This window comes from Thunnus albacares, chromosome 6 (assembly GCF_914725855.1).
Source record: "Thunnus albacares chromosome 6, fThuAlb1.1, whole genome shotgun sequence".
NCBI lineage: Eukaryota > Metazoa > Chordata > Actinopteri > Scombriformes > Scombridae > Thunnus > Thunnus albacares.
Window position 1 is genome coordinate 28,011,036 of NC_058111.1, and position 13,399 is coordinate 28,024,434.

The window sequence follows — 13,399 nt, forward strand, 5'->3', positions numbered from 1 at the left end:
TGTGTCACATGGTCCATCACAAAAATACGCTCGTACAGAAACGTGCTCCGCTTTAGGTTCCGCTCTTATCTTAAAATTTTCCGGGATACCACACACAAGTCCGCCTTCCATCACAATCCTGTGACATGGTTTGTTGACGCGTGTCTCACGGAAGACCACAGATTCGGTTTGTTTTCTTCATGTCTTTTTTTGGTAATTACACGAGTGTTACATTTTAATGAGTTTGGGTTTTGAACGTTGCGCAGTACAGTAAACGGCTGCGTCACTTATTAGCTTGTCCAACCAGCCAGTCGGACAAGTAGGAAAAAGTAGGAAGAAACTAAGACTAGGAGGAAATAGGAATAGATGGTAAATTAGCTACTTTCATACATGGTTTGAGCTAAATGGTTCTCTTCGCACTGATTCAGTCTTATTAGAAATATACCTGTTTATCACCTTTCCTCTTTATTATACTTAATGTCTAATGTTTTGATGAGAAACAGATTAATAAAGTGTAGCCTAAAACAGGATGACTAGGTTTTGTTACTGATGCAGGGTAGTGCGAGAAACCAGCTTTCTTTAGAAGTGTACTCAAGTTTATTTGCTTTAGAGGCTGCATATCACATTGCTATAGGCTATATCTTCATGACACTTTTATACCTTTATAACTGACACTTTTAATGTGTTAAATGTCTTTGAAAATCAGACAACACAGACACTAAAGATGAGGTGATGGTCTAAACAAAAATAAAATAGGCTGTGATGCACTTCATCTATAGGCATAAATCATCATCAGTTAATGAATTGATTTTGTGATTGATCGACTAATCATTTAGTCTGCCTATGCAATGTCAAAAAAAGATGCAAAAAATGCGCATAATACTTACATATATGCCATTACAAATGAATACAAATTGACATTTTGGATACAGCCCTCTACTGGCAGTGATTATTTTGACTGATCTTGTGAATTATTTTTTCCTAATTTTAGTTTTTCTAATCCTGTTTCTGTCACATTTGTGTACATATTTAATTCCTCTCTGGATTGCAGCTACTTGTAAACAGAGTTACTTTTCCAAACCAGGATATATCACAAAGTGTAAACACAGATTTTTTTAAAAAAAGTTTGTTTAAGAAACAAAAACACAAATGTGCTAACTGGTTTATTTAATATTCCAAATGTTTTGCTGTGTTCTTAACTTTCACAAATATTGACTTAAGCTAACTGGATAAGCAAGTTTCTTGTACATTCACAGCCAGGGTGTATCTCCATCCAAAACTGCATGTGTAAAGCATTATGCTGTTCACACACAGAGAGTGTTGGCAGGAGGGTGTTGTCCATACTGTCTACTAATATTTGATCTTGGTCGTCATTAATAGTCTGTCACTGGGTTGTACTTACTAATGTCCCTCCTATTCTTGTCATTTCCGCTGAAATACTCATTCCCTCTCTTGCTCTCCTTTATACTCCCTCTTCTCTCCTGTCAGATAGTGTCCTTGGTGGATTGCCTTTTTTGGAATACTGTTGTTTAATAATACAAACAGAAAGCCAACTTAACTTCAAGGTAAATAGAAAATCACTTTGTTCTTCTAGTGTTTGGTTGTAATTAAAACCTCCTCTTGGGCCTCGGTGGTACCAGGTGGAGAGCTGCACATTAACATTTTGTTGTTATAATTTTATTGTTACAGATGTGTAACACATTAACCATCAATTGTACTTGTTGTACTGCTGTTTTTATTTCTGTCTCTCTTTGTATTCCCAAAGGACAGATTCTGCCATCCTGCTCTCCACACAACTTTCAGAGAATTGATCATTGTTACCATGACCACCAAGCCCTCCCAAACTCACCACGAAGGGGCCTACTTGTCCCTGACAAGAGGCTTGAAAGAGCTGGACTTCTGTGGTCCCTATGTTCCCAGTGATCTGGTTCTGATCGGAGACCATGCCTTTCCTTTAGCAATGAACAGCCGAGGCCAGGTCCTGATGGCTGCCTCTCTGTACGGCCGTGGAAGGATTGTGGTCTTGGGTCATGAGGGTTACCTGACCACCTTTCCTGCTCTGGTAGAGAACGCTCTGAACTGGCTGAGAGGAGATGGATCTGAAAACCTGTCTGTGGGGGTCCAAAAGAACGTCAAGGGAGTTGCTGATAATCTCAGCAGATCCAGCTTCCAAGCCAAAGTTGTGGAGGCCTTTAGTGTGAATCTGGAGGTTGGTACGTATGTGACAGATGCCTACAGCGTGGGTGCAGACGCAAAGCAGCTGGTGGCGTTTCTGAAAGCTGGAGGAGGAGTGCTGATAGCCGGACAGGCATGGAGCTGGGCTGCAGATCATCCTAAGGAAAACACGCTGCTTCAATTCATAGGGAATAAGGTGTCTGGTGTGGCAGGGATCTACTTCTCTGAACATTTGGGTGACGTAGAGTGCCTGCCTGTCTACCCTCAGATCCCATCCTCCTGGATGGCTGTAGTGTGAGTAAATACTGTACTTCTCTCATTTCATTTATTATAATAATTGTAATACATATTTTATATGTATTATGCATTAATGTACTTAAAAGATTTTAAGATTTTAAAAATGTGATTGATAAAATTAGTTTTTATTTATAATGAATAATTAATACACTAATACACTGTATCTCATATTAGGCACCGCTCTTTCCATCTCCTTTTCTTTCTTGTCTAATAAAGTATTGGTAAAGATTTTGAGGACGACTTGGAGTTCTTACTCCAGGAGGTGTCAGAGTTTGACATCCAGGGTGGAGCAATAGCTTCTGAGGTTCTGGTTCATGGCCCACTAGCCTTTCCCATTGGGACAACAGGTGATGGGCGGGCATTCCTGGCAGGAGCCTATTATGGGCAGGGACGGGTCATTGTTGTGTCACATGAAGGATTTCTGGGACGAGAGGTAAAGTCTACATTTAAAATTGGTGTTAGAATTAGAATTTCATTAAATGAATAAAAATCTGTCTTAGTCAAAATTGAGCACATTACGAGAATTTGTTCATGTGGGTGTTGTATAATCTAGGTATAAAAGGTATCATGTCATAGATAGTAATGATCTCAGACAGCAAATATGATTACTTTGTATTTTGTTACATATACTTCTTGCCACCAGTATTTGACTATCTGCAGTGTGGTAATTAATGAGATTTGTGCTTATCTGCCAAATTTTTTGTGTTGTTGATAAACTACTGCCTATCTTGCAATAACTCCCTTTATCACAGACGCTGGCACCTTTTTGGAACAATGTCATTCATTGGTTGGATGAAGGTCGACAGGGGGTTGTTGGTGTAGTGCCGGATCATGCCCTCAACATTCTCAGAAAATCAGGGTTAAAGTGTGAGAAGACAAACTTCAGGAAAGACCTAAGTGTATTTGTGTGTACAGCATACAGTGACCAACATGTGGAGGAAATCCAAGACTTTGTGGCAGAGGGGGGAGGCCTGCTGATTGGTGGGCATGCCTGGTACTGGGCTCAGACACACCATGGGCAGAATCCATTGACAGATTTCTCAGGTATGATAATGCACCACAAGAGTTTGATTATATACTGCCCAGTTCATCCCATGATAATATAACATGATGCTTGCTGACTCTCTAAATGTGCATGTTGGTGTGATAATGTACTAGGTGATTCCACAGATCAGGCACAACTCAAAACTACTACATACACACTGGCAAATACATACATTCAGGTTCAGGAACACTCAGGAAACTACAGAATCATTACATATGGATACACCAGTATCAGCAGTTGCTGGTTGGATAACTTCAAGCAAAACTGGCTGTTGGAATGGAAACATTATTTGAAGTGAAGCCAAAGTGCTGAGCAGCAGGGAGGCAGGAGCACTAGGCAATTGTACAGAAACTGTAGAGTGGGCCCCTTGAGGAACTGGGCAGTCCTGGCCCAGATAATATGACTTACTTGGGTCCAGGGGTTCCAATAGCCCACAGCAGCAAACAGCCACAATAATCCCGTATAACATGGAAATTTGCTACTTTTACCAACTTCAAGTTAAGCTGGTGGCTGAATGTAAACAGTGGCCCAGTGGCAGAGAAGTCTTGTTTGTGACAGCAGGAGCGTATGAGCACTGGGGTGAAGGGGAGGTTGGATCAGGTTTGGAGCATTGGGCAACAGTAGAAAAATGGGAGATTGGTATGCAAAGGGCTTGGGGAACTAGTGACCCAGGTGATATGAGTTTTTTGGGTTCAGGCTGTTTATGAGAACAATGGAGTATGTCATGCCAAAGGCCCACAAATTATGCTCACCAGAGCTCAGAGAAGCTTTCTGACTGACTCATCATAGGTATTGCTGGCTCAGTGACCAACCGCAAGAAGCCTATGTCACATGCTGCTTGGAATGACTGCTAGAATTTGTAGGTTAAGTATAGGGGTCTGAAGAACGGGCATAGCGATATGAGGCACAGGAACCAGGAACTGCACTGTTGAGGTTGAAGTGGAACCAGTCCAAAGCAGAACTTGTCACCTCCAGTACATCGGGTTAGATGGGGCTGACAGGTGTCATTTGGGCCAGAGCTTTCTCTAAGGGCTGAGCTGCGGTAGAATCCCAAAAAGCAGACATGAAGATGCATAGCTAAACTGAAAATAAAACATTAGGGGTTGACAACCAGCAGGAAGGCAAGAAGATAGGGCAGACAATACATTCTGGTAAAGGTGAATGCACAGAGGGAATGCACAGTATATATAGGCGGGTGGTGTACATATACAGCAAGCACACAATGGAGGGTAATTAATCATATGAACTGCAGCGGATGAGGGAGTCAGGCAAGCAGAGGAGAACACTGAGGGCATCATGAGGGCAGGTGGGGAACAATAAGAAATGCAAACATACAAAATGAAAATATCCTAATGCAGAAGAGGTGGTGTGATGTCACAGAGAGGCAAAAGAACATAAACAAATTGGTTATTAAAAGATTACTGCTTTTTAAATAATAAACTGACCTGCATAAATTTAAACCTAAAATTATCTGAATATCACAACCAAATTTGGGCTTTCTGGGGATTGAAACCAAAAAATACTGGTTGTACTTTCAGGGAACAAGATCCTGAACAAAATGGGCTTGAGCCTGTTGGGGACAACAATTGGAGGAGGTTGCTACAAGGCCCCTGTGCCCAGCCAGGCCATCAAAGACACCTACCACTTCCGCCACCTTCTGGGCCGCTTTGCTGGTCATGTAACCAAGGGGAAGGAACTTACCGAGCATGAGGAGAAATGCCTTAAAAAACTGGGCGAGGACTGTGCCAACTACTTGCGCATGCAGGCTCATGACTGCTCCTCCTATAAACAGGTGGTGTCCACCCTCACTGACATCTTAAAGAGTTCAGACATGCCTCAAGTGAGTAGACAAAATAACATGAACAATTTATACAGTATATTCAAGTGGAACAACACAAAGCTTTGGTGGCTTTTGGTGATACAGAGATGTGCCAAAGCATATTGTACACCATAGCCATTGTATATGATTATTATTCTCATCCAATTGTTAGAGCAACCTCTTTTATGATATTCACTAGTTGTTTTCTTTCAAGGTGTGTGATAGTTGCCCTGTGAAGAGTCCCAAAGACCACCTACTCCTCAGCGTGGGGGCAGAGGTATATAAGGTTTGCCCAGATCCTGATGACCTCCTGCCTTACCTCATCAAGCATAACCCGTTGATGCCAGTTGTTTATAACCACGGGATCAAAATCAATGCTAACACAGCAGGTCAGACCTCATTATCATAAACAAATATGTGAACTGTTTTTTATTCAACTTATATACAGTATGTGCACACTTTGAAAACAATGCACAAGTTTAATATGTTGCAGTAATGCTTGTGCTATTACATTGAATTAATCGTCAGACATCGTTAAGAAGGAGAAAGGGAAATATGTCTTGTAGATTTTAAATGTCTTAATATCAATGAGTATAACCTTTGCTGTGTTGCATGTGTGTGTCTGCCAGGAGGGGAGGAGTGGATCAGTACAGGTCTCTACCTCTCTCCTGGTATGAAGACCTACATATCCATACCAGCAGTGATTGTCAACAAGGAATGGAAGGTACTGTACAAAAATCAAATAATTATTCATTTCAATGTGTTTCTTAGTGGGTAATGTATATATGTATGTATATGTTATGTCCCTGCCCTCAGTGGAGGTCCAGCCCTACACCCTGCAGAGGTAGAAGGCACCTGCCCCCAGCAGCTGCTTGGCTCTGCCACTAACATCTTTCCTAGTCCAGCCCAAACCCTGCAGTGGCAGCAGGCCCCACCTCCAATATATAGCCCAGCCTCACTCCATGTGGCTGCAATAGGCTGCGCCCCCTACATGTTGTGGAGCAGGCACCACTGTCAACATCTGTCCCCATCACCCTCTCCTACCCAGTCCTGGGCTTGTTTGTTCACTGCAGTCCCCTAAGGAGCGTAATATCACCAAAACATCTGGGAAGCTGCTTTGGTTCTAAGTCCCCATCTGCCCATTCTTTAATGCCCAGGTGTCCCCCCAGAGATAAATTATCCCAAAATTCAGAGGAGGAAACTACTTTGTGGGAGATAGTACAAGTCATTCAGTCCTCTCAGGTTATTCAGTCCTTGGATGCAGTTTGTTGCAGTCGTTGCCATATCCATCTATCCATCTTTGCAGCCTTGAATCCTTTTATTTCTAGTGCAAACTGTACTTATATAACATATTTCATCTTTTCTTCAGATCCAGATAGGTTGTCAAACAGACTATCTCAACGCTGCAGAGTTGAAGAGAGCACCCTGTGTTCATGAGCGATTTCCTGTTACCACAGAGATGATGCAGGTGTGGAACCTGTGGGGGGGACTCATCTACCTGGTGGCCCCACCCAAAACCCAGGTGGAGGGGGTAGAGGTCATAGTGCAAATGGCTGTACCTGCACCATATTATAAATCTGGTGAGTCTGTTGTGGGTGAACGGTAGTGTTCGTATGTTCTCATGGGGTCAATGGAAGACATGTAGTGATATTTATCCAGTGTAGTAGGGGATGAATACGTTTTCTTGGGAATATCCTGTTTAAAGCAATCTCAATAGTTCACATCAAACATAACTGGTGTTGGGACAATTCAAGCAAAATAATTTCAATTTATGAAAGGGTACCTCAAACATAGATCCTGAATGGAGGTAACAATTTAACTACTGCCCTAAGTCAGTGTACAAGGTTTGCTAAACAACAGCATCTGCATGTGCCCTGCTTTGTACTACATTATCTGTTAAGTCTTACAGGGGACATGGTTGGTGTTAAACAAACTACTGAAAGAATGGATGAGGATTTTCAACAGATTGTGGCCATGGTGCTGAATGGATGCCCATACTCTCTGTTTGTGCTCCACACAGTCCTTTCTGGATTATAGGCATTTATATAATTTGCATCCGTATTTCGTGGACCTGTTTGCAGCCTGGCTACCATGATGATGATTTTCTCTATAATATCATTGTTTTACAGTAGTTATAGTTACAGTATAAATCTAGTATCTACCGTACATTCTTAAGGAATTTAGCTATTAACGAAAGCCAGTCATTGTAAAGATGTTTTCTTGGAAACCTAGTTCTTGACAAGAGGACACAGTAATAATTTAATACTCAGTTCTGGATACACTCATCCTTTTGTTCTTTTCAGGCGTGACAACACCAGCTGATTGGTCCTTGTTGCGCACAGCTCCCTCACCCTGGGCAGAGCTGGAGTTTGAGAACATCATCCTTACTGTACCATCAGATGTTGTTCGGAACCTGGATCGCCCCAATGAGTTGGCAGCGCGCTGGGACGCCATCATGAGAGGGATCGCTGACCTGGCTGTCATACCACACAAATTTCCTCGCAAAGAGCGATTTGTAGCAGATGTGCAAATTTCCCATGGTAAATGTATCTCGGCCCTTGTTTGCTTTATCCCATTGAGAGCCACAGCGAGATAGAGTTTGTCCCAACATTCACTGGGCAAGAGGCAGCGTACACCATGGACAGGTCGAAAGTCTATTAAAGGGCTAAAATATATAGACAGACAACCATTCACGCTCACATTTCACTTCTACAGGCAAATTAGATTTTCCAAGTCACCAAACCCAGAGAGAATTTGTGATAACATGCCAAGTCCATGCAAAAGTGCTAACCGATGCGCTTAGAATATTGTGTTTGCCATATACAGTAGACTGAAAATAAATTAAAATAAATTATAACTCTTAGGGACATCGGAAAACATCATATGCATAACCTACTGACAATGACAATGTTTTTGGTTCAAAATTGCAACATTTACATTTTAAAATTATAAATTGACTGAGAAGTTTTGTAACAACACATGGTAATATGAAGCATGCATTTTTTGCTTTGCTCTCATTGCATGTACTTACACTACAATGTGAAGTTCTATAATGTTACGGTACCATTGCTATGAAACCATAAAGATTCATTGCTATAACACTGTTTGTTTTTTCTAATTTTCCTCTGTTCAGGTTGGATGCATGCAGGTTATCCCATCATGGCACATAAGGCTACAGCAGCTGAGCTGGTCAGCACTGAACAAGATAAAGGCCTGTGGGGCCCCATCCATGAGCTTGGACACAACCAACAGAGAGGCTGCTGGGAGTTCCCATCTCACACCACAGAGTGTACATGCAATCTCTGGTCAGTGTATGTGCATGAACAGGTGCTGGGGATCAACAGGGCAAAGGTGGAGTAAATCCTTTTTTTTTTTTTTTGACAAAACAAATGAGACCAATAGCTAGAAAAAACAGTTCTTAACATGTATTATGACACATTTTTCTATCAGTAGACACCACAAAAGACAATTCCTCCTTTTTATCATATGTTGAGAAAAATATTTAGCATTTCAATGGGATTATATTCTTTCACAATCCCTTACTTTTGTCTTGCTCAATGCAGGCTCATCCAAATATGACTTCAGAAAAGCGAAACCGTCGAGCAGAGGAGTATGCTAAGGGGGGCAAGAAACTCAGCAGCTGGCACGTGTGGGTCGCCCTGGAGACATATATGCAGGTGAGAGGGAATTACTGTATATTACATTCTGCAGAGAAACTATGTTTGGATCATACTGGAGTCACTTTTTAAACAGGATCACACACCGGCAAACATGAATGCAAATAAGACTCTGGTCCCATCTGACCCTGTGAGGGTTTAACAAAGCTCATTACACACCAGACAACAAAAATATTGATGGATGAAAATGGAGAGACAGCAATACTTCTTTTTCACACACCCCTCTACTTCTTTCTCCTTCCATGTAGCTCCAGGAAAAGTTTGGCTGGGATGCCTTTAAGAAGGTGTTTGCTGCCTACCACAAGATGAGCAACTTTCCCAAAGACAACAAAGGAAAGATGAACCTGTATGCTGAGACTTTCTCCCAGACTGTGGAGATGAACCTGTCTGGATTCTTTAAAGCCTGGGGCTGGCCCATAGAAACAGCCACTGAGGAAAAGCTCTCCAACCTGCCTCCCTGGAGTGACCACCCCATGATCCAGTATGGCTGAACTGTAGACTGCTGCAGATTCAAGTGCAGAGAGAGGGGTTTAATGAGTCAGTCTATTCAAATTTACAGGATTTGTCAATTTACTGACATTTTGTTTTCTTTTTGTTGTTGTTTCTAACCATATGTTTTGCACTATTTTACACTGGTTATATAGTTGACATGCATATACAGCTTTTAAAAATATGTTGCTCAATTTATCACTCTACCGATGAGTATGATCATCTTTGACCAAGAGGTCATTGATCCAACACAAATTTTATCAGGTAGACTAGACTTTAATTTTGATGATTAGTTAGGAAAACAGTGAAACAGTTTGGTTTGTTAATGCAGCTTTAATACTGATACCAATAATAAAGCAGCTGCTTCATTTTATTTCTCCAGCCCAACACTACTGAGTACTTAGCCTTTTTAAGATGGAAGAGTCGTTAATGTAACTATATTGATATTTGCCTTTACTGTTAATGCAGAATATACAAATAAATATTTAATATACACCTCTACCACACTCTGAAATCAATTGTTTTGGCTCAACAAAAAAACAAAAAACAACAAACAAATGACAACCTCTGGTGAAATTATGTTGAACCAACAAACTACAATGAGTTAAGGGAATTAGCTTTTCCCCTGCAATCAAAGGTATTTTTAATTACTGGGTACTTAATAATTGGCAGCATAAACAAAAGTACCTAAGTTGGTTATTCATAATAATTACTAGTTTTTAAACAATATTCAAAAGAAATATTTAAGTATCATGTACTTAATGACCATAACTATGAACACAAGTTGTTCATTCAGCAACAAAATTGTTAGTCAGTTAACTTTTATTTTGCACTGCACTATCTGTATTTCAACACATGATATTTAAATCTTTAAAAAAAAAAAAAAAAACACAACACCACAAATGTAAATTGTCCAGATCCTGGGGTGGACTGGTCACTGATGATGGGAATTTTCACTCTTCCATGTCCTTGTAAATGAACATAAGAAGGTTAGTGTGTTAGAGATAATGATTTGGATGATTACTGCTGACTTTTTAGACTAGTGGATTCAGTTGATCAATGGAGCCATCCTTTATTCTATTTTAACCCTTACACACACAAACTCATCAAATGAGCTAAAGAAACAATAAGTGTGACAAAAAATAACTATCAAATAACTTAAACTGATTTACACTAATAATGGTAAGATAACACATTTTAACATATTTTTATTTATTACATAAATAAAATAGTATTCTATGACCATATTGGGCTGCTTTACTGAAATAGATTTCTAAGAGGGTTTTCAATGGCTCAAAAATGATGCCTGCAACTTATTCACAAGTTCGCTGTCTAAAGCAGTTTCTAGTTTCCATTAAAGGGAAATTACTGATTATCACAACTTTGGTCTTATTTTTGCAGTTTTTTTCCATCATTCCTAATTATTATATAACTTAATATGCTATTCAATAATTACTGAGATCTGAAAACTCTGAAACATCAGTAAACCAAGGTGGGTCAAGAAACTTATTTGTAAGTGAAAAGTAAGGAAAACAATAAAATTAATTTTTATATTTTAATTCAATAATTATCAGCTTTGACATACCATACTTACCCTAGTTATGTGTGCACAGTTTTATAGCCAGGATTTTGGGTGCACTCACTTTCAGTTTTAAAGCCAAACTAAAGGTTTAGTTAACACATCTAACCCAAGTTGTGATAAACTAGAAATCACCTTTAATAATATACTAACAAACACATTTTCAGTTTCTAAAGAAAATGGAAGTGCTCAGTACATTGCGGGCTGATACCAGGGTTGTGATCTGCCCTGCCAGAATGCAATATGCTGAAGAATTTGAACCAGCAGGGGGCAGTGCAGGAGCAGTTTTCTACCCTGTGTGTTTACACTGTGCTCAGTGTGGATTTAATTTTTTTTCAAGATGTTGAATTACTTACACCATACTTTTTGAAAAGGTCCTCCTCCTGTCACAGTTGCGGAGCAGGTGGATCCAAATGCAGAGGCCGAAATGCAAGTGTTGGGTCTCACTGGCCCCTTGGAGCCAAACTCTTCTCAGCCTGACTCACTAGCAACATATAGTGTAGCATAGCACGGCTAAGCATGAATGTTTAACTCAATCAATGTACTGTACATTTTAATGTTAATTTGGCTAAGGTTATTCATTGAACCATTGTTGTGATGTCCTTCTTGTGATGGTCAGGTTATTGCACAGTCACACTGCCAAGTTAATGTTAGCATGCTTAACACACGTTACCTCAGGTAACTAGGCCTTGCATGCAACTAACCTCTTCCTAACCTGACACCTTTAGCCTTCACCAAATGGCCTTAAACAGAGAACCACACAGTTAAGAGGTTTAAAACCCAACTGCACACTTCTGGCAGCACACTTGGTCTCAAGAAATCACATGGTCTGGCCTTTTGTCTGTGTAGTTCTCTTTGTCAGCCCTATTGTGTGTGCATGCCATCTTTGACTTAAGCCATCTTGCTATTGTTTTCCCCACACATACACACACTTGTATATAGGTACATTTAGCTAGATTAATGTTGTGTGTTTTGCTCTTTTACCTTTTCTTAATAAATGCTTTTTGATATACATGCTGTCTGTTTTAATGTTGCACAAGAATGAGTTTTGCCAACTTCTGCTCTGCAAAGAGCTCCAAAATCCCTCAACCTTAACTGGCTATTATTATGGTAATTTTGGTTACAGTTATTAAGTTAATTATTAATCAGAGTTTCAAATTGATAGCTTAGTTAATTTTGAGACTGAATTGGAAATATTTTTCCCTGACTCCAGGGTGGTGCCCTGTTATTAATGCGTATTAATAATTTCTATTGATTTTAATAATTAATAGTTATCTTTGACAATCATTAATTATTGCTGATAGCCAAACTTGTAGCCAAGGCACAACACAAGGTTGAAGAAAACCTTTATTCTCGAGGCTAGGCAGGAAAAAACAGAAGCTGGTCAGAATGGTTGGTGGTCAGTATGCTGGTGGCTAGATGAATTATGGCTTGCAGTCTTGGATGTCTGATAGCAGAAAAACTCAAACAGAGTCATCTGAGCTGGAAGGGCTGGTGTGGAAGGAACAGCATGCAGGTCGGTCTCAGCTTGGACCATGGCTGGTTGGATTCTCTGTAACAGTTGGGGAGCAGGTGGACCCAAATGCAGAGACCAAAATGCAAGGTTAAAGAAAACCTTTATTCTCAAGGCTGGGCATGAAAAAACAGAAGCAGAAGCACAAACAGAGGAATGTGAAGCAGATACCTGCCAATTGCATACTTCTTATCAACATTTGTCAACAAAATCTTGATATAAAAAGCTTGTTTTTGTCTCATGATGAAAAAATATTCTTTTTTTTTCTTGTGATCACAGAATATTATTATATTATATATTATGTTAACTAAGAATAACACAAGAAATCTGCACAAACAGATATCTGACTGAAAATAATACTACTTATTGTGTAGTACTTTTTCAAAAGATCGTTTTTGGATTTCAGAATACTGTAGCACTTTAACCACATTGCCATTAGTGACAAGCCATGTCCAGTTTATCATTGACTGGACAATTGGCATTTGCAGTGGTCATTCATGTATTAATTTTTGTACTCAATTTGATTAGAATATATTGTTGAATTGATTTGAAGTATTGATTGGGGCAGTGTGGAGTTTTAAACATTAAAGATGCACTGCACCGGAGTTAGCTCGAAGCTAATTTGCATCTGTTGTCCCCCACAATCAAAACATACAACCGCACAACAAACAGTACAAAGCAAAAAACAAAACAAAAAAAAACAAACCCAAAAAACAAAACCCCAAAAGAGTATATTACTACTGTAAAAATGTGAGTTTGTGAGTGCACAGCAATATGATGGTTGGTGTCATGTGTGTCCATATATAGCAGGGATGGGACAAGTGCT

General features: G+C 39.9%; 1 protein-coding gene across 5 annotated transcripts; it reads left to right on the top strand.

Annotated features, from left to right (window-relative positions):
* The first annotated feature begins 75 nt into the window (after nucleotides 1-75).
* On the top strand, nucleotides 76-9,982 carry LOC122983855 (TRPM8 channel-associated factor homolog). 5 transcript variants are annotated; one of them, XM_044354020.1, is made up of 13 exons: nucleotides 76-166; nucleotides 1,468-1,544; nucleotides 1,745-2,448; nucleotides 2,668-2,884; nucleotides 3,204-3,495; nucleotides 5,035-5,336; nucleotides 5,530-5,704; nucleotides 5,945-6,039; nucleotides 6,685-6,895; nucleotides 7,619-7,855; nucleotides 8,449-8,666; nucleotides 8,879-8,992; nucleotides 9,241-9,982. In XM_044354020.1, the coding sequence occupies exons 3-13, from the start codon at nucleotides 1,802-1,804 to the stop codon at nucleotides 9,481-9,483; spliced, it is 2,751 nt and encodes a 916-aa protein (XP_044209955.1). In that variant the 5' UTR covers nucleotides 76-166; nucleotides 1,468-1,544; nucleotides 1,745-1,801; the 3' UTR covers nucleotides 9,484-9,982. The 5 variants fall into 5 exon arrangements, with proteins under 5 accessions (XP_044209955.1, XP_044209957.1, XP_044209958.1 ...); XM_044354022.1 differs by having other exon boundaries at nucleotides 1,750-2,448; XM_044354021.1 differs by having other exon boundaries at nucleotides 83-166; nucleotides 1,472-1,544.
* The last annotated feature ends 3,417 nt before the right edge of the window (nucleotides 9,983-13,399 follow it).